The following is a 27,912-nucleotide window of genomic DNA, read 5'->3' on the forward strand; positions in this document are numbered from 1 at the left end:
TCTCCTGAAAAGACAGATTATTTCGAGTCACTCTGAACACGCAGGTCCTGCAGCCTCATAGGACAGTCGGAGTAGAATCAAAACTCCTCCTATAAGCTTTTACCAGACACTGACAGAAGTCACAAGACTGCTATTTATTGTTGATTAAAAAAAGGTATTTAGTAGTTGATATTTACTAAAACTATTGCATTTCCATGTTCTGTGTACTGTGGGAGACCAGATATAGTAAATGCAGGTTCCTGGGTTTAATAACGCTTTAACAATATTCTGGAGCTTTGTGAATGTTTTACTGTGGAACTGCTACAGTTCCTTCAGTGTCCTCCATTCCTTGTGCTAATTGAAAGGTTCCTGAATGAAGAGCTTCCATTAACACTTTGTTTTATCCTTTCTAGTGCTCTATTTAGCTTTTATGAACTGTGATGTACTACATAAAGCCGTAGACTTTTCTCCTTATCTTCACACTGTTGTAGCTTTTCAGCCATCTTTAGATTGGAAACAGTAAAGAGTGGTCACTTCACAATTCTTGTGGATGCTAACTTGTTAGAGGCCTCACACTTCTGCAACATTGGTCGTTTGAGCTTGCCAATCATCTTGGCTGACCCGAATGGTCTACACTTGCCAGGCACCTTTAAGTCTTGCTAAATGTTATTTGGTAGATGGCTTCTTGCCCATGCTGCCCTATGGACACACACCTGGCTTGGTACTTTCTTACACAACTATTGGCGCTTTTCCACTGCATGGTACGGCTCGGTTTGGCGCTTTTCCACTGCATGGTACGGCTCGGTGTGGCGCTTTTCCACTGCATGGTACGGCTCAGTTTGGCGCTTTTCCACTGCATGGTACAGATTAGTTTGGCTCGGTTTGGCGCTTTTCCACTGCATGGTACCGCATGGTACGTGTTAGAACGGTTCGGTACGGTTTGGTACAGCGGCTCTTTTCCACTACATGGTACGGCTCGCTTAAACAGTACCACCTCGGTTGGGGTTCCAAGTGGGCCGTACCTATACCATATCCCACAATCCTTTGCATGCAGCCTTGATTGTTTGTCACTACTAGCCACTGATTGGTCAGAGAATCGTTGTAATCCCACCCACTCACTAGTGGAAAAGCAAACCGAGCCGAGTAGAGCCTATACAGTGCTGAAACGTGCCGACTCGTACCACGCAATGGAAAAGCAAACTGAGACGAGCTGGGCCAAGCAGTGCCGAGTGGAGCCGAGCCGGTAACTTGCAGTGGAAAAGTGCCAAAGGAGTGCTAGTTTTATGGTTAGGCTACAATGTAGTAAAAGATAACTCGTACAAGTTTTTTTTGTAGGAAAAGTAAAGCAAGAATAATCCTTGCAGGAGCTTTCAAGCTAAATGTGTAGGAGGAAGAAAGAAGAGAAAAGAAAATGAATAGGCTGTATATGAGATGTCGGCAAGTGTGTCTTGTCAGACAAGCATTCAGTAATAGATAAGTGATTAAAGAGTGCCTTAGCCTAGATTATATGCTTGTCTGAAGAGGTAGATTTTTGTTAGTACATAAGAAGAGGAGATACTCTGGTTATACATAATGGGATCTTTTCCTGTTCATCTCTATCTTGGGTATGCTCTAAGTCAGCATTGTGTATTGAAAGTGATGGGCACAGATACATTGGGGAATAGTTATCAATTTTGTTGCACAGCTGCAGGGAAACAGGAGCAGCAGGACAAATACAACCCTGACACTGATTACTTCTTAGTTACTTGTCTGTATGGAGGGAAAATATTTCTCATCCCCAGTGATAAATCTGTTGCAGAAAAAACACACAGCAAAAATATCTACGCTATTTCAGTTTCAATTTCATGAGTTAGTCCCATAATCCGTTAAGTGAATGTCTAGATCCATATCCAGAGGATTGCAGCTCTTCTGATTTCTATCATCCAAATATGTGCAAGTAAAAAAGCTGTTTTTTTATTTTCCTTGCATGTGATTGGGTATTTTTTGCAAAGTGAACCTTTTACCTAATTTACTAAGCTCTGGAGCAAGTGCACTTGCAGTCAGTGCACGGTATATTTGCCTTTTAGTAGATCAACCCCAATGTGTCACTTTGGAAGGAGAAGTGCTATAGCCGTGCTAGGAAGGGTGTAAAATGTATGTACTATGAATATGTTACATGTGTGCAATATTGATTAACCACTTGTTGACCGTGCTATAGCCAAATGACGGCTAAAGCATAGCCGGCCAGTTCTGGTAGGGCGTCCTATGACGTTCTCTCATGATCGTGCACATTGCGTCACACTCTGTGATTGCTGAGGACACAGCTGATCCTATTTCTGGGTAAAGGGCCAATACCGATGTAAACACAAGCCGGTTATCAGCCTTGAGGAGGAGAGCCGATAACCGACTCGTGTAAAAGGGACATCAACACTGATAATCGGGGCACTAATTATCAGTGTCCTGATTATCAGTTCAAGACCACCAGTGCTGCCAATCAGTGCCTTCTCCTCAGTGTCGCCTATCGGTGCCCATCAGTGCAGCCTCATCAGCACACATCAGTGAAGAAGAAAAATTACTTGTTTGCAAAATTTTAAAACCTATTTTTTTCAAAACTTTCGTTCTTTTTTTGTTTATTTAGCAATAAATAAAAATCCAAGTGGTGATTAAATACACCAAAATAAAGCTCTAAATGACGTGGAAGTTTCAAATTTCAATAGTTTATTCAGAATACAACATCGATGACATATCGAATGTTTAAACTGAGAAATGTATCATTTTAAGGGAAAAATAAATTGATTTTAAATTTTATGGCATCAACACATCTCAAAAAAGTTGGAACAAGGCCATGTTTACCACTGTGTGGCATCCCCTCTTCTTTTTATAACAGTCTGCAAACGTCCGGGGACTGAGGAGACAAGTTGCTGAAGTTTAGGAATAGGAATGTTTTCCCATTCTTGTCTAATACAGGCTTCCAGTTGCTCAACTGTCTTAGGTCTTCTTTTTCGCATCTTCCTCTTTATGATGCGCCAAATGTTTTCTATGGGTAAAAGATCTGGACTGCAGGGTGGCCACTTCAGTACCCGGATTCTTCTTCTAGGCAGCCATGATGTTGTAATTGATGCAGTATGTGGTCTGGCATGGTCATGTTGGAAAATGCAAGGTCTTCCCTGAAAGAGACAACGTCCGGATGGGAGCATATGTTGTTCTAGAACTTGGATATACCTTTCAGCATTGATGGTGCCTTTCCAGATGTGTAAGCTGCCCATGCCATATGCACTCATGCAACCCCATACCATCAGAGATGCAGGCTTCTGAACTGAGCGCTGATAACAACTTTGGTTGTCCTTGTCCTCTTTTCCTCTTTAGACCGGATGACACGGCGTCCCAGTTTTCAAAAAAGAGCTTCAAATTTTGATTCGTCTGACCACAGAACAGTTTCCCACTTTGCCACAGTCCATTTTAAATGAGCCTTGGCCCAGAGAAAGTGCCTGCGCTTCTGGATCATGTTTAGATTTGGCTTCTTTTTTGGCCCATAGAGTTTTAGCTGGCATCGGTGAATGGCACAGTGGATTGTGTTCACCGATAATGTTTTCTGGAAGTATTCCTTAGCCCATGTTGTGATTTCCATTACAGTAGCATTCCTTTATGTGATGCAGTGCCGTCTAAGGGCCCGAAGATCATGGGCATCCAGTATGGTTTTCTGGCCTTGACCCTTACGCACAGAGATTGTTCCAGATTCTCTGAATCTTTGGATGATATTATGTACTGTAGATGTTGATAACTTCAAATCTTTGCAATGTTTCTCTGAGAAGGTCCTTTCTGATATTGATCCGCTATGTTTCGCCGCAGCATTGGGGGAATTGGTGATCCTCTGCCCATCTTGACTTCTGAGAGACACTGCCACTCGGAGAGGCTCTTTTTATACCCAATCATGTTGCCAATTGACTTAATAAGTTGCAAATTGGTCCTCCAGCTGTTCCTTATATGTACATTTAACTTTTCTGGCCTCTTATTGCTACCTGTCCCAACTTTTTTGGAATGTGTAGCTCTCATGAAATCCAAAATGAGCCAATATTTGGCATGACATTTCAAAATGTCTCACTTTCAACATTTGATATGTTATCTATATTATATTGTGAATAAAATATATACGTTTTTGAGATTTGTAAATTAGTCCAATCTTTTTTTACTCACAATTTGTACAGTGTCCCAACATTTTTGGAATTGGGTTGTACTTGCAGGTCTTGTTTCTTCTCTAGTCTGTGGTTAAACAGTAAGGGTAGAAGCAGCAGAATGTTGAGCTCTCCTAGCAGCATGCTCCATGCACTGCGACACCACTGACTGGCTCCTCATGCTGCTTCTCAGTACCCTAATGCTAGCCAGTTATGGAACACTGAAGACTTGGTACCCCACGGTACATTGTTTATCCCCAAAGACTGACAGGCTGTCTGTAGTGGAGCTGAACGCTGCACCTGTCTCTAAGCATCAGGAGGGACACACTGCAAATAAACAGCCCTCTAATGGGTGTAAATTTTGGGAGTCTATAGACAAACGGGCCAGTACCTGACAACTAAACATTTGTAAATGAGTCTATTGTGCCTTTGCTTGTATATTTGATGCAGCCTATTACTTATAGTAATTGCTTCAGATATAGTTACTGTGTTTTTAATTCTCTGGGGAAAACCCTGTGCTAGTGCCAACCTGCCCGACAAAGAAATCTATGAATAATTTCCTTCCAGCTTTGTTCTTTTTTTCTGTGTCCGCACCCACAAAGTGATCACAAAATACTGTACAGAGAGAGGAAACACCCCTACACATAATACAGCTGGTCCGGCAGCTTTTGCATTGTGATATAATTTATTCCTTTGGTTCAAGTGTTTATATATACAAAGTAAGTTAATGTGCGTTAGGTGGTTGTAAAGCCATAAGGTTTTATACCCTAATGCATTCTATGTATTAAGGTGAAAAACCTTCTGTACCACAGCTCCCCCCAGACTCCCCCTTTTTCTTACCTGAGCCCGATCCAATCCAGCATTGTGCACGAGCACAGCGGCTCCAGCCGCTGTCACTCTCTTCATTGGACAGATTGATAGCAGCAGGGGCCATTGGATATACACATATACACATAATTCTGTATTATTCTAAAATGGTAGACTGTATTGATGTGCCTTATGAACACGTAATTTGTAGAAATCTAATAGTGTTCTTAACCGGTTGACGACCGCCGCACGACTATATACTGCGGCGGTCAGCCCCGGCCAGGCAGAGTGACGTATCGATACGTCACTCGCCTGTCACTGACTTGCGAGCCTATTGAGGGCGGGCGCGGGCCCGCCGCGGCTCGTTCACAGACAAGTCAGTGCGTGTGTCCGGCGGACTCGATGTCTGCCGGTCACACTACGATCGCTCCTGTGAAGGGAGAAAGGCGGAGCGGCTTATGTAAACAAGCTGCCCGTCATTCTCCCTGGTGTAAAAATGAAGATCTGACAGTTCTACTATGTAGAACCGTTGATCTTTGCTTTTACATCAATAGCCATGTCCCTGCACAGTTAGAAACACGCCCCTAGGACACACTTAACCCCTCCCTGTCCAATAAAGTTAACCCCTTCCCTGCCAGTGTCATTTTTGCAGTAACAGTGCATATATATAGCACTGATTACTGCAGTAATGTCACTGGTACCCCCAAAAGTGTCAAAAATGTCAGTCAAGGGTCCGATCTGTCCGCCGCAATGTTGCAGTACCGCAAAAAAAATCGCACATCGCCGCCATTACTCGTTAAAAAAAAAACCACCAAAAATGACAAAAATCTTTCCCTTTCTTAGTAAACGCGATAACTTTTGCGCAAACCAATCAAAATACGCTTTTTGCGATTTTTTTTTTTTTTTTTTTTTTTTTTTTTTTTACCAAACATATGTAGCGTAAAACAATTTGGCCGAAAATGTTAAAATTTTGATTTTTACATTTTTTTGGGGGGGAATTTCATGACCGCGCAATTGTCTGTCAAAGTCACGCAGTAAAAAATCGCAAAAAAACCCCTGGTCTTTTAGCAGCCAAATCCTCCGGGGCTTAAGTGGTTAAATATACTGTATATGCTAAGATTATTTACCAAGAACTTGCAGCAGTGTGCGGCGTATTAATGGAAACTTGTATTGGCTTATTTCTGAAAAGCTAGGATGTCTTGCGGTCATGATGATGTTTTTTTTCTGCTTTTACTACTTTTGGGTCAGGGCCCATTCACACCTCAGCATTTTGTACATTGACGCTCCAAACTCCAAAAGGCTGGAGGAGAAAAAATAAATGAATCTGCATGGATATGGTTCCACTTCAAGTTGCCTGAAGCTCAAAAAAAGTTGTGGAGCTCTTTTTGTAGCTTGAATCGAGCAGATTGGTAAATTTTTTAAGTGTTTTTTTTTTCTATAGAAATGCATAGAAACGCTTGATTTGCAAGTTTTTAGGCATTTTAGCGCATTTTGCAGCACATTTTTTGATTATTTTTTTTGTTGCACATAAAAACGTTTTTCTGCTCAAATGCAATAATGAAATAAAGAATAGTAAAATGCATAGGTATTCATCATAAACAAATAAAAAAAATAATAAAAAAAAAAACAAAAAACTAGAGATGCACCGAAATTTCGGCTGCCAAAACATATCAGCCGAAAATGGTGTTTTCAGCATTTTGCTGATTAAAGGAAAAGGTGTCCTGAAAACGCAGCGATTTCACAATGATTTTCCGTGCCTATGGTGTGTGTTTCATAAGTCATGTGGTTAAAGAAACGCATCAAAAACATAACGGGTGCGTTATTGATGCGTTCTTGCTTTGTTTTAAATGCATTTCAACGGGGAGGTGTGTTTTTGGTGCGGTTTTTTTAATTGATCAAAAATGTAGCAAGCAAGATTTTTAACACCACAATGGAAGCGCAACGGACCAGTGTGAAGGCATACGTAGAATTTGAAGGGATGCATATTTCTTGAGCTTTTCTTGTGCTAAAGGTGCCGATAATGGCCGACAATAAATTATTACTCATTTAATTTCATGATAATAATTAAAAAGTCCAATATAATGCAATTCTATATAAAAATAAATATATTTTTTTAAAAACTGTAGTTTCTCTTTCGTTCATTAACGGACACAGCTCCTGTCATTCTTGACCATTGGGTTGTGGTGTCCCCAACAGGAGTAGGACACTAGGCAGAAAAAAATTATGGTTACACTCATGGGCAGTCCCAGGGGGTATACTCTCTCTTCCTGCTATAGTCACTCATTTTTTTTTCTGCCTAGTCAGGAGTAAGGACCTAGTTCCTTGCTGGGATCTTTGGTCGTGGCGAAATTTTTAGATAGAAAAATGTTTTCCTCCTGGATTTTTCCAGTGAGATCTACAATCAACTGCCGGACTGGGCGACAGGCTGGATACTCTAGATCCAGTGGTCACCCCAGTCTGGCCAGCGAGCGAGCGCAGGCCTCTAGCTCCGGGCTAGGTCGGCCCCGACATACCCCTACAAATTAAATGTCTCATGAGGTTGCATACGACCTGGCCTCTGCCTGAAACGCAGGGTTCCTCCTTACTGACAGCCCCCCGTTTTGATGGAGAGGAGGATCTGTCTGGAGCGGTGCCCACCCTGTTCTTGGTATGGCGAGTAGCTGTCCCCCCTCTACCCCTGGAGGGTTTTAGGTTTAACGTGGTTCCCCTCCTTCTTACAGGCACCCCCCCTCATCCTGCCTGCCCTCCCTAATATGCTGGGGATGTATTTTTTCGGGGGGGCCTGGCCACTTTGCTGGGGTTGGGGCTTGGGGCAGAGCACTATTCGGCGATGGGGGCCCGGGGGGGGGGGTGCGCAGCTGGTGACAAGACGATCGATTGAGCAGGGGGGGTTGTACCTGGTGGGGCCTCCTGCCTGGGTCCCCTGTCCTGAGGCCTGGTGTCCCTATTCTGGGTCCCTGTATGTCTCGTTGTGCTACCATTTTGTTGTAGCCGGTGTTTCTTTACACAGCGGGCAATGTTTGTGTAACCCGGTGGCCATTTTCTTGCGGTTTACCAACGCAAATAGCGGCGGCCATGACGGTGGAGCCCTGCGGCGGTATTTTCGGCACTGGGAGCCCCTCCTTATTCCCCCGGTGCTGACTTCCTGATCATTTAGCTTCCTGATCGCTGCACGTGTAGTGCAGATTCTTCTGGTGGTTGCAAGTGCCTGTGTTGGCGGGTGGTGAGTCTGGTGGGGTTCTCTCCCTCTCTCCTGAGGATCGCTCTGTGCCTTGTGCTGGCGACCGAGTGGTGCTGCCAGCGTGGTGGGGGTTGTCCCTTAGCAGTGTGTTACACTTTTTTGTGGGGTCCCCCTGGTGACTCATGGAGTCTTTGAAGCACATTTCCCCACCTGATGCCCTCTCTGAGACTGTGGGTCCCTTCGGGTCCCATCCATCTATTTATGCACTGACGGCGGTCCTGGAGTCCCTTGTGTCCTGGGTGGAGGTGGCTTGCGGGCGACGGGCTAGCAAAAAGCGCCCCCCGCCTCATCTGTCTCATCAGATCCTGAATCTGATTCGGCCGCCAGTGTTGGTTGATGCACTGATTGTGTCTGTGGGAGAGACCCTGAAGATAGAGGAGGCAGCTGAAGCTGTGACGGAATCACAGGGTACCCTTTGGCACTCACAAGCCACCCAGAGTGGCAAATGTGTTTCTTTACCCTGCCTATTTTGACTAAATTGGCACTAAAAAGTGGGGACGACCAAATCGTCCCCATGGGGTTCCTAAGTGCTTTACTAGATGTTACCCCCTATGAGGAGTCCCTCCTTAAGAAGTGCATTCTGGTTTCCAGATTAAACAAGGCAACCATGATTCCAGTGGAAGAGTTCCCGGTCTTTAAGGATTCGGCTGACCACAAGGCGGAGGCTATGGCCCACATTATGTATACCTTAGCTGGCTAGACAATGAGGCAGATATTTACCATTATATTAAAAAAGAATAGCGCACACATGCAAAAGAAATGACTATCAAATATGGAGACAATCCATAAATAAAAATGGGGATTTGGTCCTACCATATGGCCATATCGTGCTCAAGCCCACTACTACGTCAAAGTACCCCATTATCAGTGGGTCCTACACTATCCATAAAATGAAAGATCATTAAAGATCCATAAAAGATATTTACCATTGCCCTAGTGTTGCAAACTCTGACCGAGTGGGCTAAGTCCTACGCCGTGACCTGGAGGGAGAACAGCTCCCTCCTGCCTTTGCTGAACTGGCGGACCAGCTGGCCCATGGGCTGAAGTTTATCTGTGATGCCTCTTTGGACGTGGCTCCCCTGATGGCTCGCCTCTCTGTTTTGGCGATGGTCTTTCGGCTAATTGTTTGGCTCAAATGCTGGTCTGTGGACCAGACTTCTAAAAAGGCCTGACTGATCTTCCTTTTCAAGGAGATCGTCTGTTTGGCGGAGTACCTTTCTCCTGCAGGCTACTAAGGGCAAGGAACCTAATCGTAGACGTGGACCTTCCTTCTCGGATCATATTTTTTTCCGCCCCTCAGGGTCGACTGACAAGGGCTCGAAGCCTTTCAGGGCCCCCTCTGGCGGATCCAAATGAACCTGGTCTGGCAAGCCGAGAGAGGGCTTTTTCAGACCCTTGGACAAGGCTCCTTCTGCGTGACGGTGCGCCCTCACCCATATTGTGGGTGGAGGGGGGACGTCCTTGCTGGTTTCCAGAACCGTGGACTTCTTGAGTGCAAGACAAGTGGGTCCACAAAGTCATTCGGTCCTACTTCAAGATCGAGTTTCGCTCTTGTCCCCCGGCAAGGTTTTTTCAGTCCAACCTGCACCTGTCCCCAGACAGGTTACAGAGTCTGTATGGAGAGGTACAAGACCTGTTCCTTCAAGGGGTGATTGTTCTGGTTCCGACTTCGGAATGTTTTCATGGTTTTTACTCAAAACTGTTCGGTCTCCAGGAAGTAAGGAAAGTGCGTCCAATCCTGGAGGATCTCAAGAGGTTAAACTGCCTTGTGTGGGTACAGAAGTTCAGAATAGAGTCCATTCGAACGGTGGTGGCATCTCTGAGTCAGGGGGAATTTCCTTGCCTCTATAGGTATCAAAGATGCCTATCTTCACATTCCAATATGTGCCAGTCACCAGCGTTTTCTCTGCTTTGCTGTGGGGGAGGAGCATTATCAGTTTGTGGCGTTACCCTTTGGTCTTGCATTCGCTCCTCGGATCTTTACAAAATTGTTGGCTCTGGTGCTAGTCTTGCTATGCCAACGGGGGATCGCAGCACTGGGCTACTTGGATGATCTCCTTCTGCGAGTGGAGTCTCCCTCTGCTCTGGCGGAGAGCCTTGAAATCACAATACGAACTGTGCAGGAGTTCGGCTGGATTCTGAATTTTTCAGAAGTCTGCCCTGGTGCCGTCTACGAAGCTGGACTATTTGGGTTTGATTCTGGACTTGGCCATAGCCAGAGTGCTCCTTCCTCTGGTCAAAGATCAGAAATTGCAGGCTGCAACTTGCCTCCAGCTGCCCAATAAATGATCATCCCTATGAACTTGCATGTGGGTGCTGGGCCTGATGATATCTACTTTTTTTTGAGGTGGTTCTGTTTGTACGGTTCCATACGAGGTCCCTGCAAAGAGATTCTGACTTCAGTCTCTGGACAATCCGATTCGGCTGAGTCGGAAAAAAGAGGAGTCTGATATGGTGGCATCGCTCTCTGGCGCTTTGGCTAGGAAAATCCTTCCTCCCCTTGTATTGGACAGTGGTCACCACAGATGCCAGCCTGCCAGGCATCCTCGGCAAGCATTCTGCTCAAGGGATGTGGACGCTGGAAATGTCCAGACTACCGATCAATGTCTTGGAACTCTGAGCGATCAGACTGTGTCTGGATCATTGACGAATCGTCTTTAGGGTTGTCCAGTGCGCATTCATTCGGACAATGCCACGGCTGTGGCTTATGTCAATCATGAAGGGGGCACAAGAAGTGTCCTGGCGGCTCTGGAGGTAGCTGGCATTCTAAGGTGGGCAGAGCGGTTCGTTCCAGCCCTCTCCGCGGTACACATTCCCGGGGTGGAAAATTGGCAGGCGGATTGCCTCAGTCGGCAGGCTTTGGACCAAGGGGAGTGGTCCTTTAATCCAGAGGTGTTTCAGCAGCTGTGTCTCTGGTGGGGCATCCCTGAGGTGGATCTGTTGGCGTCTTGGCTCAACAGAAAGGTGCAGAGGTTTGTGGCTCGGTCAAGGGATCCTCTGGCAGACGCCACAGACATGCTGGTGGTTCTGTGGGGTAAGTATCGTCTAATCTATGCCTTCCCTCCTCTCAAGCTTCTTCCCAGACTCCTACGCAGGATCGAGGCAGAAGGGTCTCCGGTCATTTAAGTGGCACCGGACTGGCCTTGCCGGGTCTGATACGCCGATCTAGTGCAGCTGGTCACCGGCGTTCCTTGGAAGCTTCCTCTCAGGGTGGCTCTGTTGTCCCAAGGACGGATCTTCCATCCTGCGTAACAGTCACCGGCTTTGACGGCATGGTTGTTGAACGCCAGGCACTAAAGGATAGAGGCTTACCTGAGTCGGGGATTCCTACATGGTTGAAAGCTAGGAAATCTACCTCTAGGAAGTACGTGGAAGACGTACATTGCGTGGTGTGAGTCTCTTGGGGTTCATCCTCGCTGCTTCTCAGTGGCTTAGATCTTAACCTTCCTTCAACAGGGGGTTAAACAAATATTGGCCTTGAGTACTGTCCCGGGCCAGGTATTGGCCTTGGCAGTCTTTTTCCAATGACCTATGGCCACACACTGCCTGGTGCATACTTTTCTTCAGGGTGTCTAACATTTGGTTCCTCCAGTGTGGGCTTTGTTGCCACCTTGGGATCTTATTTTGGTGCTTTCAGCTCTACAGAAGCCTCCCTTTGAAAATATTTGGGAGATTCCCCTGCTTAAGCTACATAGTTACATAGTTAGTGAGGTTGAAAAAAGACATCAGTCCATCCAAGCTGTCCCAGAAGGTGGCCTTTTTGGTGGCTAATCACCTCTGCACCCAGGGTGTTGGAACTGGCGTTATCCTGTCGTTCACCTTATCTGGTGATTTACATGGATAAGGTGGTGCTTCGCCCCTGTCCGTCATTTCTTCCTAGTCTCTGACTTTCATTTGAATGAAGACCTTGTGTTGCCTTACCTGTGATCCAAGCCTAAAATTCCACCTCTGAAGGAAATTGACTTGCATGCCTTGGATGTGGTCTGGCAATTTAGGTGTACCTGGCAGCTACGTAGTCTTTCAGGAAGTCAAACTCTTTTTGCTCACAGATGGGCCTCGTAAAGGGTTGTCTGCTTTCTCTGCGACCATTTCCAGATGGATCAGACAGGCAGTGATTCAGGTCTATTCTATCCATACTCTACTCGGGCCTCCTGGGCTTTCTGTCATCAGGCATCAGTGAGGCAGGTTTGCAAGGCGGCCACTTGGTTGTCAGTGCACACTTTCACAAAGTTTTATAAAGTGGATGCGTTGGCATCTGCGGATGCTTCTTTTGGCCGCAAGGTTTTGCAGGCTACTGTTAAGAGGACCTGATCCTCTTCGAGGGTGTATTTTTTTTTTTCAAGTGGGCTCCAGTTGTTTTGGTTGAGCTTCTGCTGCCTGTTTGGCAACTGTTTAGTCTTGGGTATTTTTTTGCTGTTCCCACCTCTCATGTTTAACACTGCTTTGGGACTTCCCAACGGTTATGAAGATCTGAAGCTGTTGTCGTCAATACATGCAAGAGAAAATGGGATTTCTGTGATGTTCATTGACAAGCACAGAACCCACCCCTCTGTGGATTTGTAATTCTTCTCACACTGCTTGTAACTAAACAGGGTGCCTTTAGCAGAGAGAGGGAGTATACCCCTGGGACTGCCCATGAGCATAGCCAGACTTTTTTTTTATGCCTAGTTTCCTACTCCTGTAGGGGGTAGTATAACTATATTATGAAGCTCTGAAGCTGTGTCTGTCAATGAACATCAGAGAAATGGATTATATGAGAAGTCAAATATCCCATTTTTTTTTATTTTCTTCTATAAAACATTCCTATTAAAAAAATAAAAAATTCTAATTTTTTCATTAATTTAAGTCAATATGTATTCTGCTACATATTTTTGGTAAAAAAAACCAATTGCGTATATTGATTGGTTTGTGCAAAAGTTATCACATCTACAAACTAGGGGAATGATTTATTTAGTTTTTATTATTTTTTTTTTACTTGCGGCGATCAATGAGTTTTAGCCTGACTGCGACATTGACACTTGACATTTTTGAGGGGACCAGTGACACTAATACAGTAATCAGTGCTAAAATATATGCACTGTTCTGTGACTAATGACACTGGCATGGAAGGGGTTAACACCAGGGACGATCAAAGGGTTAAATGTGTGCCAAGGGGATGCTTTCTAACTGCGTGGGGGATTTACTCACTGGATGAACACACAGATCTGTGTTTCTAAATAGGAGGAACACCGGATCCCTGTGTTCATCACTGACAGAACAGAGGTCTGCCTTGTATACATTGGCAGACCGCCGTTCTGTGTCCTTGGGGAGCGATCGCTTCTGCCGAACCCACTAATTGGCTTCCCCCCTCTAGCCAATCGGCGCGTGCCTCCATTATCTGCTACAGACGTAGCAGATGCACGTATAGGTACGTTGTTTCATGTAACAGAGCCGACCTGCCACAGTATAACTACAGTGGCTGGTCATCAAAGTGATAATGAAGTCTCGGTTTTTTTTTTTTTTGGTTAAAAATAAACATGTTAAATGTGTGCCAAGGGGATGCTTTCTAACCGTGTGGGGGATTTACTCACTGGATGAACACAGAACAGTTCTGCCCACCTTACCTACTCTGTGCAGTTGGTTTTTGCACAGAGCAGCCCAGATCCTCCTCTTCTTGGTTCCTTTTTTCAGCCCTCTTGCCCCCCCTCCACCTCGATGAGTGTCCCCACAGCAAGCAGATTGCTGTGGGGGCACCTGGCTTAGCCGCAGCTACGTGTGCCCATTCAGACACAGAGGCTTGGCTGGGACCCGCCCCTTCTCTCTCCTCATTGGCTCACTGATTTTGACAGCAGCGGGAGCCATTGGCGCTCCACTACTGTCTCAGCCAATGAGGAGGAGAGACTCGGGCAGCCAAGTCTCTCGTGCAACATCGCTGGATCGAGATGGGCTCTGGTAAGTATTGGGGGGGGGGGAGCCTGCTGCACACTGAAGGTTTTTTATCTTAATGCATAGAATGCTGCCTCTACAATCACTTGAAGGTTGGAAGACCCCACTTGTCTAAAGCTGAGTACACACAGACTGAAAATCGTCGGAAAACTTTCAATTTGTCAGGAATCAGGCAACTTTTGACCTGTGTGTACAGCTCCTTGTCCGACTCCTGTCGAACAAGTATGCTGGAAAACCAGCATCTGATCATTGATCACTGTGTTCTGGTGAAGGGGCACTGTGTTCTGGTGTACCAGCCATAAGATGTCTTTGTAAACTGTAAACAGAAAGGTCTACATTATTTTGGCCATACTGTATAGGTTTGTGTAATGGTCCAATATCCACAAACTTTTGTCCATATATTGCATTTACACATTATAACAATGTCTTCGACCAAGTTAAAGCAAATAAAACCAAAAATCTATTCCTTATAAAAGCATCCTTCTAACAGCATGTGTTGCTTTGGCCGCCAAAGACTGTGTGCCTGCAGACACCAGTAATGGAAATGCAGCTCGGTCAAAAGGCATGTAGGTAAAACGGACTGTCGCTAATCTGCAGTACATAGTTTTACAGACTGCTGTTGAATGCTCACATCCATAAATAGATATACACTCATATGAGAGTGCTTAAGAAATGTGTAGGTGGTGATGTGAGACAGGTCATATTCAAAGAAGAGATTACATTTCTTTCTCTATCAGATTTAAATAAGTTAAAATTTTCATAACACAGATACTTTAAAAACATCTAAAGAATAAAGTTTATTTACATATTTTGTGGCACATATTTAAATAATTGCAAGTAACACCTCTCTAAACATTGGTATCCCCTCCAGCCAGAGGTGAATGGGGTGCTGGTCAATAAGCACGTGCTCACTCCATGCTTCCTATTACTAGAAGAGCAAGAAGGCCGCACACTGAGGACATCATTGGCCATAAAGTCAACTTTATTTAGGCCACATGAACATGCTAGTGAGTCCTGACCTAAAATGCTGATGGCTTTCACCCTTATGGGCTTACTCATCAATTCTATTTAGAGGTCTCTACAGTTAAACCTGTGAGAGTGGCGCGGTTTCAAGGTGAGCCTCGGCAGCAGGAATATAGTTGATTTTAAGCCCAGTGGCATTGACCTGCGGCCTCCATGATGTTCTGGTAATACAACATATTTAATTGGTTGCACCACACATAGCCTATTTTTGCCATTTTTGTTTGAGCCTAAAGGATAGGTGCTATCTGGTAATATATATGTTTTCCCTGAGAAGACCAGAAGAAGGGCATATCTTGGGAATAATGAAGTGGTCTTTGGTATGAGTAGGTGGCTTGTGTTGGGTTTTGATTTTGTATTGCTCCCATCTCTTCCCAGAACTATGTTAGTGGATATAATAGTACAAAGCTTCAGTCCTTTCACACTTGTGTAGAACAAATGTCCAGTGTGTCATTTTTTGCCATTTTGAAGTCCACATTTCTTATCACTGCACTTGATAAAGTGATCCAAGTAGGTAAAATAAGGCATTTGGATAGGGGCTTCTTGTTCCATTTCACACCTCAGCTTTTGGCTGAACCCGGGTAGTACGGCGCTTCTTATTGGTGCAACAACAGCCGGAACACGCTACGATAGCAACCACCAACACTGCAGCTGTGGAAGAGAAAACTGTCACTGTTTTGTATGTATGGATTAGCAAATAATTACAGATTTGTTATAAAAAACATTATAGTAGGGATGTGTACGATAACTACAGAGCAAAGAAGAGTTTTGACCATTGCCTATTACAACAACCTGCTTTCATTTTTTAACGTACTGCAAGAAGTGACCGCTAAAGTGGTTCTTTTTGTCCTTTCTTTTTCAAACCATTAAAGTTTTTTAGTAACTTTTTTTTTTTTTTGGAAAGTTGATATTAAACACCAACTTTTTGTTTTGATAGACCCCTATCCCTATCCGTTATCATTAAACCACATCTACAGTCAGGTCCATAAATATTGGGACATTACACAATTCTAATCTTTTTGGCTCTATACACCACCACAATGGATTTGAAATGAAACAAACAAGATGTGTTCTAACTGCAGACTTTCAGCTTTAATTTGAGGGTATTTACATCCAAATCAGGTGAACGGTGTAGGAATTACAACAGTTTGTATATGTGCCTCCCACTTTTTAAGGGACCAAAAGTAATGGAACAGATTAACAATCATAAATCAGACTTTCACTTTTTAATACTTGTTTGCAAATCCTTTTCAGTCAATTACAGCCTGAAGTCTGGAACGCATAGACCTCACCAGACGCTGGATTTCATCCCTGGTGATGCTCTGCCAGGCCTCTACTGCAACTGTCTTCAGTTCCTGCTCGTTCTTGGGGTATTTTCCCTTCAGTTTTGTCTTCAGCAAATGAAATGCATGCTCAATCGGATTCAGGTCAGGTGATTGACTTGGTCATTGCATAACATTCCACTTCTTTCCCTTTAAAAAACTCTTTGGTTGCTTTCGCAGTATGCTTCGGGTCATTGTCCATCTGCACTGTGAAGCGCCGTCCAATGAGTTCTGAAGCATTTGGCTGAATATGAGCAGATAATATTCCCGAAACACTTCAGAATTCATCCTGCTGCTTTTGTCAGCAGTCACATCATCAATAAATACAAGAGAACCAGTTCCATTGGCAGTCATACATTCCCACGCCATGACACTACCACCACCATGCTTCACTGATGAGGTGGTATGCTTTGGATCATGAGCAGTTCCTTTCCTTCTCCATACTCTTCTCTTCCCATCACTCTGGTACAAGTTGATCTTGGTCTTATCTGTCCATAGGATTTTGTTCCAGAACTGTGAAGGCTTTTTTAGATGTTTGGCAAACGTTAATCTGGCCTTCCTGTTTATGAGGCTCACCAATGGTTTACATCTTGTGGTGAACCCTCTGTATTCACTCTGGTGAAGTGTTCTCTTGATTGTTGACTTTGACACACATACACCTACCTCCTGGAGAGTGTTCTTGATCTGGCCAACTGTTGCGAAGGGTGTTTTCTTCACCAGTGAAAGAATTCTTCGGACATCCACCACAGTTGTTTTCCGTGGTCTTCCGGGTCTTTTGGTGTTGCTGAGCTTACTTGTGCGTTCTTTCTTTTTAAGGATGTTCCAAACATTTGATTTGGCCACACTTAATGTTTTTGCTATCTCTCTGATGGGTTTGTTTTGTTTTTTCAGCTCTTTGGATCTCATATTGAGAGTTGACAGCAACAGATTCCAAATGCAAATAGCACACTTAAAATCAACTCTGGACCTTTTGTCTGCTCCTTGTAAATGGGATAATGAGGGAATAACACACACCTGGCCATGGAACAGCTGAGCAGCCAATTGTTCTATTACTTTGATCCCTTTAAAAAGTGGGAGGCACATACACAAACTGTTGTAATTCCTACACCTTTCATCTGATTTGGGTGTAAATACCCTCAAATTAAAGCTGAAAGTCTGCAGTTAAAGCACATCTTGTTTGTTTCATTTCAAATCCATTGTGGTGGTGTATAGAGCCAAAAAGATTAGAATTGTGTCGATGTCCCAATATTTATGGACCTGACTGTATTTGTGCATTCTTATCACCATGGCAGCTGTACAAGTGTAGGTATTAGAAAACGTAGCTGCCCTGTCAATGTTATTTCTGCAGAACTTGTCAGTTTTGGTAGAAAATGACCCAGAGGTCTGCTTTCCTCACTGATTATTCCTATCTCTAGCACAGGCTGAGGAAGAAGGTATCTTCTGGAAACAAGATGGCAGGAGTAATTCTAATGAGCAAATAACCTTTTTATGGTGGCTAAGTAGTAGGAAAGTTTAACACAAAGCAGCATAGAAACACTCTAGCATTAGCGATTGTTTGTTTTGTGAATTATATAGATTGTGATAGTAAGTAACTTATTTAATACACATAAACTGCTGGTGCAAAATACCCTATCCATCTGGGCATAGGGCAGCATGTGACCTCCTCCCATGTGACATGGCCCAAATACTATCATCATATGACGTTGTGGGTGACATCGGGTATTGTGGTACAAGCTGTGACAGAGGAAGGGGCAAGTATTTATAGGGGTTGGTTAGTACCCTTTCCTTGAATCAGAAAATGAGTCTTTACCCCCTTAATGACCAGGCCATTTTTTTTTTTTGATACGGCACTGTGTTACTTTAACTGACAATTGCGTGGTCGTGCGACGCTGTACCCCAAAAAAATTGGTGTCCTTTTTTCCCCCACAAATAGACAATATAAACAAAAAAAGCAACAATTCTGAAAAATTATTTTTTTCCTTTCTGCTATAAAACACAGCCAATTAAAAAAAAAAAAAATCACATTTTTCATCCAGTTAGACCAATATGTATTCTGCCACATATTTTGGTAAAAAAAAAATCCCAATAAGTGTATATTGATTGGTTTGCGCAAAAGTTAGTGTCTACAAACTAGGTGATAGATTTGTCATTTTTATTTATTTTATTTTTTTACTAGAAATGGTGACGATCAACGATTTTTAGCGGGACTGAGACGTTGCGGCAGACGGATCGGACACCTAACTGCACAGTTACTGTACTAATGACACTGGCAGGGAAGGGGTTAACACAAGGGGCGATCAAAGGGTTAAGTGTGTCCTTAGGGGGTGCTTTCTAACTGTGAAAGATGTACTCACTAGATGAACATAGAGATCTGTGTTCCTAAATAGTAGTGTTCAGCCGTGACAGAATGACGGTCTGCCTTGTTTCCATAGAGACATTGTTCTGTCTCTATGGGGAGTGATCGCGGGTGGCCAGGCCCTCTGATTGGCTCCCTCTCTGGCCAATCGGCATGCATGCGCCCCCACTGTCTATTACACGAAAGGACATTCCGGTTATTTTGTTTCGCATAATAGAGGCGACCTACCGCAGTAAAACTGCAGCGGCTGGTCGACAAGAGGTCAAAGTGGTTATAAATGTCAGACACAAAATATGAACAAAGCATATCCCTCTGTAGTGAGTACTTGTCTCATTTAAGATCACTAATTGTCGATTTTGTCTGCTGCTTTGTTCTCCTGCTATCAGCATGAGTCACTTTTGACAAGTTTTCTTGTTACCGAAAGAGAAAAAGGTGACGGGAGGGAGCTCCAGCTGATTGACAGCCTCAGCTCTGTTCCTGTGTGCTGTGTGAAGGAGGTGTGTCCCTTCTCTCCAATCAGCTCTCAGAGGTCTCCTCAGCAATCCACCTCCTTTTTTCTGAATGCTCAGACAAGCCTTCTAAATGCTGGACTTTAAATGAATGTAGAGAAAGGAAGACTGCAGGTTAAAAGGTACAACTTATGTAGGAGGATTTGTTTAATCTCGGTGTATCACCTGAGGACCGTCCCTTCACTGATTATATGTAAGGCTTTAGAACCACTTTCAGAGGTTTTTTTTTTTACATAAATGAAAACAAACGCATGTTGTAGAATAGCTATACAGTAAAAAGGAACATGGAACATACCAAATTATTCATTTATTCTACTCACCAATGAAAACAAGGATGATGGTGAATGAAATTATTTCCACAGTATCTGCTTGAGGGATTTGCCTTAATTTTGTCAGAAGTTTTTCCCCAATGTTCGCCAACTCTTTTTGTAAATCTTGAGAAGACATGGTTGCACAAAGGTATTGTGGCAGAATCTGCCTGCAATAATCAAACAATATATTAAAATCTGTATTTGCACTGCAGGCCATAGATTTTTTTAGGTTTTTTTATTTAATTTTATTTCTTTTTTAACTCTCTCCACAGTAAAACAGAACCCACCTCCTCTAAAGGCACTTTCACACGGGCTGTCTAATCAGGTCCACCTGTCCGTTTTTCAGGCGGACCTGATTAGACCCTCCGTTCACCCCTATGGAGCAGCAGATGTCAGCGGTGACATTTCCTCTGACATCCGCCGCTATCTGATCTAAACCTGTCTGCAAAATCCAAACTAATGGTGGTCCTATTTTCCATTAGTCTGGCGGATTGGATATGATTGGATGAAAACAAACAGGCGGTCTTCACCTGATTTTCCCCATAGAGGAGAGCGGGACTGTTCATCCCTGCACAATGAGCAAAGACGGACCTGTCATCCGCCTGCTTAGTGGGGATCAGCGGATCCATCCCTGGCAAGCAAGCAGATCCCACAAAACGGATGCGCCGGTGGGAAATGGGCCTAAAATGTATGTGCCTATGTGCTTTAACCCCTTCATGCCTAAGACTTTTTCTAAAAATGTGTTGCCTACAAGTCAAAATCCGTATTTTTTGCTAGAAAATTACTTGGAACCCCTGAACATTATATATATATATATATATATTTAGCAGAGATGCTAGAGAATAAAATGGCGATCGTTGCAATATTTTATATCACACTATATTTGCGCAGTGGTCTTTCAAATGCAATTTTTGGTGAAAAAATACACTTTCCTGAATTTAAAAAAACAAAACCGTAAAGTTAGCCCAATTTTTTTGTATAATGTGAAGATAAGGTTACGCCAAGTAAATGGATACCTAACATGTCACGCTTTAAAATTGCACACACTCGTGTAGTGGCGACAAACTACGGTACTTTAAAATCTCCATAGGCGACACTTTAAACATTTTTAATTTGTGGTTTGAACACTGTTTACATTTGCGGTTGTGACTTACATATGTGTTCGCTTCTGCGTGCGAGTACGGAGGGATGGGGTAATTTTTTTAATTTATTTTTTTCTTATTTTTTATTTTTTTTATTTTTACACTGTCCCTTTTGTAAAAAAAAAAATTATGATCACTATTATTGCTGTCAGAAGGAATGTAAACATCCCTTGTGACAGTAATAGGCAGTAACAGGTACTTTTTATGGTGGGATCTGGGGTCTATAAGACCCCAAATCCCTCCTTTGCACTTAAAAGCTTTCAAAACACCAACTTTGGTTGTTTTGAATGCTGTAGTTGTTTTTAAATTTGGCTCCTTTTAAGTCTTCTGTAAACCGGAAGTGATGATATGACATTGCTTCCAGTTTACTAGATCCGAGACCCGATCTAAGCCGATTCCTGCTTCCTTTCCGGTCTCCGGCTGGTGGACGTGCCTGCTGGGCCTTCCGGTGGGACAGGAGAGCTCCGGCGAGCCCCGGAGGCTTCTTAGCCGCATCGGTTGTTATCCCAAGAAAGCCAACAGCTGGCTCTAAAAAAACTGTACCAGGGTGATGCAACCCCTTCAAGCCGAGGCCGCATATTTGCGTACGTCAGCATGAAGGGGTTAAGCCCCATTCACACAAGTAGTTTTCCTCACCATGGAGTACAATGTTGAAAGAAGTAGCAACTTCTAGCAAATTTAGCATTAACTTAATTTGTTAGTTTGTCCATTTCTGTCTGTACCCCCTTAGAGAGATTCACTCTCTCGATTTTTCCTGTTTATTGTTATCACACAATGAAAGTGAAAGAAAATCCCAAATGTTGGGTTGTCACCAGAACAGGAAGGAAATGGAAATTTTTCCAGCGGGATTACAAGTTTTGGTGACCCTGGGGACAAGCAGGAAGTCCCACACTTTGCAGAGATTTCCTCCTTACTTCTGCTGAGGTTCGATCAGACCTGGTTGACACTGATGCGGGTTTGCATTGGCACGGTAGCCCATTCATTTGAAACGACAAACGATAAAGGAATCTGTTTAATTTTTTTTTTTTCTTCAGAAAAAAAAAAAAACAAAAAACTTCCCATCTATGTCCAGCTTTACACTGACAACTTTTTCCTGAGCTTTTCAATCAAGTGATAAAAGCTAATTTTTGCATAGGTTGTGCATCAGCCTTAGCAAAATGGTTGGTACTAGTGAAGACAGAATTGCCATCAAGTTGCAGCTGCTGTTTCTTCAGCTGTCACTGTGTTATGTCAGCATATTCAATGGATCAAGATCCCATTGCATTCCCCAAGGAATATTCTTTTTCTTAGAACAAGTGTTAGTTGAAGTGGTTCTAAAATTTAAAAAAAAAAAAATGTATTTTTTTTTTTTTTTACTTTAATGCATTCTATACATTAAGGTAAAATAAATCCTCACTGCTCTACCTCCTTCCTATTCCCTAAGTGTTTACTCAAGTCCTCGCTCGATCCAGCACTGTCCTGCCGGCAGCACCTCTGGTTCTCTATTCCTGGTCTCGTAGGAAACTCTGAGAACAGTGGGAGCCATAGGCGTCTGCTGCTGTCAGTGAAATACTGTGTGTGTCAATAGATGTACACAGCCCAACTAAGAGGTGCGCCCAGCACATGGCTTATTGAAGGGGCATCCGCCAAACGACTGGCAGGTGGCTCCAGAAGAGGAGGTAAAGGTCCTCTCTGTGCAGTATCATTGAAAAAAACAGGTAAGTATAACTTCTTTTTTTTTTATTTTAATTTTAAAGAAATGTTGCCTTGACAACCACTTTAAATTGCAGACCTAATTTAGAATTGCATAAAGGCTTGTATTTGTCTCCTATTGAAAACAGACCATTTGACGTTTGCTTCAAAAAGCCCTTCACTAAATTAACCGCTTGACCTCTGGAAGATTTGCCCCCCTCCCCTTCATGACCAGGCCATTTATTGCGATCCGGCACTGCGTTACTTTACATGACAGTTGCGCAGTCATGCGACCTTGTACCTAAACAAAATTTGTCATTTTTTCCCCCACAAATAGAGCTTTCGTTTTTATGGTTTTTGATCACAACTGGGTTTTTGATTTTTTGCGCTCCCCATGTTTTTTACTTTCTGCTATAAAACATCCAATAAAAAAATGAAAATCAGGCGCACTTGGGTGTTTCACATATAGCATTATGGGAAGATTGTTGTTGAATATAGTGATCTGGTAACCTGGTCTCTTTAGGTTAAGTTATTCCAAAGGCTTATTGACAGCACGCAAAGTGACCTTGAAGTGTAATTCCATACTAAACTTTTTTGTAGTTGGATTGAATGAAGGAAAGATTATACATTCTGTCTGGTTTTCATTGTAGCCGGTTTCCTTTATTTTTAGTGCAGGTGCAACATTGTCAGCAAGACAGGATATCTGGGGAAATTACCCCAGTGAAGCCATAGCCAGTAATAACAACCTAACAAAGGCTCTTATCTTTCCCTGCTGTCGTCTTACACAAAAAAAAAGTTTTACCTGGGGATCCAGTTTTTTTTTTAAACCAGTTCCTAGATTAGTGTGAGCATAAAAGTGAAAAAACAGTGGGTACGGAAAGTATTCAGACCCCCTTAAATTTTTCACTCTTTGTTATATTGCAGCCATTTGCTAAAATCATTTAGGTTCATTCTTCTTCCTCATGAATGTACACATAGCACCCCATACTGACAGAAAAACACAGAATTGTTGACATTGTTGCAGATTTATTAAAAAAGAAAAACTGAAATATCACATGGTCCTAAGTATTCAGACCCTTTGCTCAGTATTTAGTAGAAGCCCCCTTTTGATCTAATACAGCCAGGAGTCTTTTTGGGAAAGATGCAACAAGTCTTTCACACCTGGATTTGGGGATCCTCTGCCATTCCTCCATGCAGATCCTTTCAAGTTCTGTCAGGTTGGATGGTAAACGTTGGTGGACAGCCATTTTTAGGTCTCTTTTTTAACATTTTCGGCCAATTTGTTTTATGCTACATATGTTTGGTAAAAAAAAAATCGCAAAAAGCGTATTTTGATTGGTTTGCGCAAAATTTATTGCGTTTACTAACAAAGGGAAAGATTTTTTGTCATTTTTGGTGTTTTTTTTTTTTTTTAACGAGTAATGGCGGCGATCTGTGATTTTTTTTTTTTTTTTTTTTTTTTGTGGGACTGCAACATTGCGGCGGACAGATCGGACCCTTGACTGACATTTTTGACACTTTTGGGGTTACCAGTGACATTACTACAGTAATCAGTGCTGTAATGGGACATGTGTACTATTGTAAAAACAGAGATCAACGGTTCTACATAGTAGAACTGTCTGATCTCCATTTTTACACAGGGGAGAATGACAGGCGGCTTGTTTACATAAGCCGCCCGCCTTTCTGCCTCTCTACCGAAGATCGCAGTGTGACCGGCGGACATCGGGTCCGCCGGTCACACGAGCGGACTCCTCAGTGAACGAGCCGGGGCGGGCGCGCGCCTCAGCGGGCGCGCGCTCGCCCGCTATTGGCTCACAAGCCGGTCACAGGCTAGCGACGTAGATCTACGTCACTCTGCCTGGCCGGGGCTGACTGCCGCAGTAAATATACTGTGCGCAGTCGGCAAGCAGTTAAGGTGCCCATCTAATAGTTTTTTGATGCTCCCTGCTGATACCACTGCTTGTGGAAGAGAATTCCACATCCTTACTGCTCTGACAGTAAAGCACTCCTTACGTATTTTAAGGTTAAACCGTCTTTCCTCTAGTTTTAGTGAGTGACCACGTGTCTTATTGTATTCCCTTTCTCTAAAAAGTATTTGTACATTGATAGTGTTTCAGTTGATATGCCTTTGATTGCTTGCCTGCTATAATATACGGCAGGCTATAACACTCATTCTGGTAATTTGCATATTGGGGGGGGGGGGGGTTGTGAATGGCTAAAGGGGTGTTTTTATTTAAAGCATAACTCCGCTTTTGTTGAGAAAAAAAAGACTCTCTGGGTGATCTCTGTACATTGCAAGGATTATAACAAACTTTGTTGCAGATTCCTACCTTTTGTTATTCTGAAGAAGTCCCTCTGTCCCTTTGTTCCTCTGTTCCCCTATTCTGAGTGAGTCTAAAGGGGAAAGGTTTCATAAATATCAATCAGCTGCAGCAGTTGCAGAGCACTAATGAGGAAAGTTGCTGGGCCTGCATCCCTTTAGAGGTGTTATTATTGGAAGTATCTCACCAAAAATAATATTTGTGGTGTTCCATCAGCTGTGGCAGCTGCAGGGCTCTGAGGAAAGCTACCGGGCCTGCATCCCTTTAGATGTGCTCCTATTGAGGGTAATCTCCCCAAAAATGACATTTCTCTTGCAAGGGATGCTAGAAATCTGACTTGTATCTTAGGCAGACCTCTGGGAAAATTGGTGAGCCAATCACACAAGGAGGAAATTATGTTTCTGGGGTGTGGTCAGTATACATTCTATGTATTCTATGTACAGAACAGCTCCAGGTAGCCATATTGCATTGCATTTTCAGAAAATTACAATGGCTGCAGATTGAAAAGGAAAGGTCATTTTTAATAAAATTCAAATACAATATGACTTTTGTCGCAATTATGTGCGTTATATTTTTTCGTTATTTGCTATTTTTTTTACCCATGAAAGTGGAGTTACCCCTTAAATCTTTTTTGAAAATTAAACTTTATTATATAAAGTCAGCCAGGTAAGAATGATGTGTTACTTTTCACTGTGGCTAACGTGGAATTCTGTTGCTCCCTTCTCTATGTCTCCATTTCTCCTTCCTTCCTTTCTGAGAAACCACTATCACTGGGCCCAGAAGAGAAGGTAGTCTTTGCGATGGGTACATAGCTGTAAAAGCTGGTTTCAATTTTCCCTCACTTTGCTAGAAAAGTATGTTCTTGCTACCATGTGTGCCCTCAGTGGACAGATATGCGATCACTTCTCATCCCAATGACACTTCTCTGGGATGCAGTGAGGATATCTTTTCATCCACTTACCAATGTAGTAAAGTACTACTTTAAAAACGTGATAGAGATTTTAACTATTCCCTACCCTATCCAAAGCAAAAAGGCCAGACTACATTCACGTTTATCACATTTCTGACCTGCAGGCTTGTTTCTGGAAGTATCTGTGTCAGTCTTCAAATCAATCCCTGTGTCTTTGTGTCTCCTCGATCTTTATCCAAGCTTATGCCTTTACTGGCACTAAGCCTCCAACCTTGTATGTAACTGTTAAATACAAACAGCTTCTGCTGCCAGTTTGACTGTCATTTGACAGTTGAAGGACGGCAAGTGGGGCTTAGTGCTGAGAGGGCTTGGGCAGAAGTTAAACTGACACTGGGGTTGATTTACTAAAACTGGAGCATGCAAAATCTGGTGAAGGAGTTCATGGTAGCTAATCCGCTTCTAACTTCATCTTGTTCAATTAAGCTTTGACAGTAAAAAAAAAATGGAAGCGGTTTCTAATGCAGAGCTGCACCAGATTTTGCACACTCCAGTTTTAATAAATAAACCCCACTGTCACCTGACACCACTGTCTCCAAAAAATAATCCATACACAATGGCCCTGTAACCTAGTTTTCATGTAATAGTTTCTTTCTGCCACTTTATAACATACTCAGTGCGTTCCCAAACCTCTGCTGGAATTCAGATCCAATCATCTTTGCAGTGGCACAGTGATTAAAGCTGAATATTGCTTTTCAGAACTGTGGTAACCTCAAAATGCTGTCAGATCAGGTTCACTTCAAAATAAACTTTTCCTGAGAGATATGTAGTCTACAAGCCTAAAGATGAGGAGTTAGACCGTGGGTGCTCAACCTGTGGCCCTCCTGCTCTTACAGAACTACAAGTCCTAGGAGGCATTGCAAGCCGCTGACAGTTACTAGCATGACTCCCAAAGGCAGAGGCATGATGGGACTCGTAGTTCCATAACAGCTGGAGAGCTGCATGTTGAGCAACCATGAGTTAGACTGTCCTGGTCTGCATATTTGTCCAATGTCAATGACTCACAAAGTATTCAGACCAATGGATCAGTATAATGGCTAGGCAAAATACATTCTCAAACTGTGGTCAGCTATGGCAGCCTTAACCACTTGCCGACCGCCACAAGTACATATACTGTGGCGGTCAGCCCCTCGCAGGCAAAGTGACGTACTGGTACGTCACTAGCCTGTTAGGCTCTGGGGAGCGAGCGCACGCCATCACGGACCCCCCCCCCCCGCGCGTATGAGCGGCGGACCCGATGTCCACCGCTCACTGATGATCGTCCGTGACAGTGGGAGAAAGGCAGGCGGCTAATGTAAACAAGCTGCCTATCATTCTCCCCTGTGTAGGAACAGTGATCATACGGTTCTACTATGTAGGACCGTTGATCATTGTTCCTACACCTCAAGCCACAGCCAATCACAGTTAGAATCACGCCCCTAGGGATACACACAGCCCCTCCCTCTCAAATAAAGTTAACCCCTTCACTGCCAGTGTCATTTTACAGTAACAGTGCATATGTATAGCACTGATTACTGTAGTAATGTCACTGGTAACCCCAAAAGTGTCAAAAATGTCAGTCAAGGGTCTGATCTGTCCGCCGCAATGTCGCAGTACCGCAAAAAAAACCGCAGATCGCTGCCATTACGCGTTAAAAAAAAACAACAAAAATGACAAAAATCTTTCCCTTTGTTAGTAAACGCGATAACTTTTGCGCAAACCAATCAAAATACGCTTTTTTCCGATTTTTTTTTTTTTTTACCAAACATATGTAGCATAAAACAAATTGGCCGAAAATGTTAAAAAATTTTGATTTTTACATATTTTTTTGGGAATTTCATATAAAAAAATGTGAAAAATATTATTATTTTTGAAAAATTGACGCTCTTTTTTTTGTTTATAGCGCATGATCAAAAAATTGCACAGGTGATCAAATACCACTAAAAGAAAGCTCTGTTTGTGGGAAAAAAAGGACGTCAAATTCGTTTAGGTACAGCGTCGCACGACCGCGCAATTGTCCGTTAAAGTCACGCAGTGCCGAATCGCAAAATACCCCCTGGTCAGGAAGGGGGTAAAATCTTCCGGGGCTTAAGTGGTTAAGGTTTTTCACAGGAAAGATTAGGGTCCAGGTATGTGCATAACCAATACATGGCTCCTCCACCAGGCTCTGGGTGCACAGTTAGTAAACAAGGAAAGGTTAACTGCATGGCT

The 27,912-nt window shown here is 43.3% G+C and overlaps 3 protein-coding genes across 5 annotated transcripts in view; 1 reads left to right on the plus strand and 2 right to left on the minus strand.

The window, feature by feature from the left end:
- Positions 1-27,912, minus strand: part of MYO15B (myosin XVB) — a 764,404-nt gene that overhangs the window by 307,532 nt on the left and 428,960 nt on the right. The gene's annotated exons all lie outside the window — the stretch shown is intronic.
- The window catches only part of RECQL5 (RecQ like helicase 5), a 276,003-nt gene that overhangs the window by 64,363 nt on the left and 183,728 nt on the right, over positions 1-27,912 (plus strand). The window lies entirely within an intron of this gene.
- The window catches only part of SMIM5 (small integral membrane protein 5), a 39,030-nt gene continuing 26,767 nt past the window's right edge, over positions 15,650-27,912 (minus strand). The window contains exons 2-3 of the mRNA XM_082273015.1: positions 19,631-19,788; positions 15,650-15,774 (exon numbers count right to left, since the gene is read on the minus strand). Of these exons, the coding sequence (XP_082129141.1) occupies positions 15,677-15,774; positions 19,631-19,757 (225 nt within the window). The 5' untranslated portion in view covers positions 19,758-19,788 and the 3' untranslated portion in view covers positions 15,650-15,676. The remainder of the gene's footprint in view (positions 15,775-19,630; positions 19,789-27,912) is intronic.

The sequence above is a fragment of the Pelophylax lessonae genome (assembly GCF_965119305.1).
Source record: "Pelophylax lessonae genome assembly, chromosome: 11".
Lineage (NCBI taxonomy): Eukaryota > Metazoa > Chordata > Amphibia > Anura > Ranidae > Pelophylax > Pelophylax lessonae.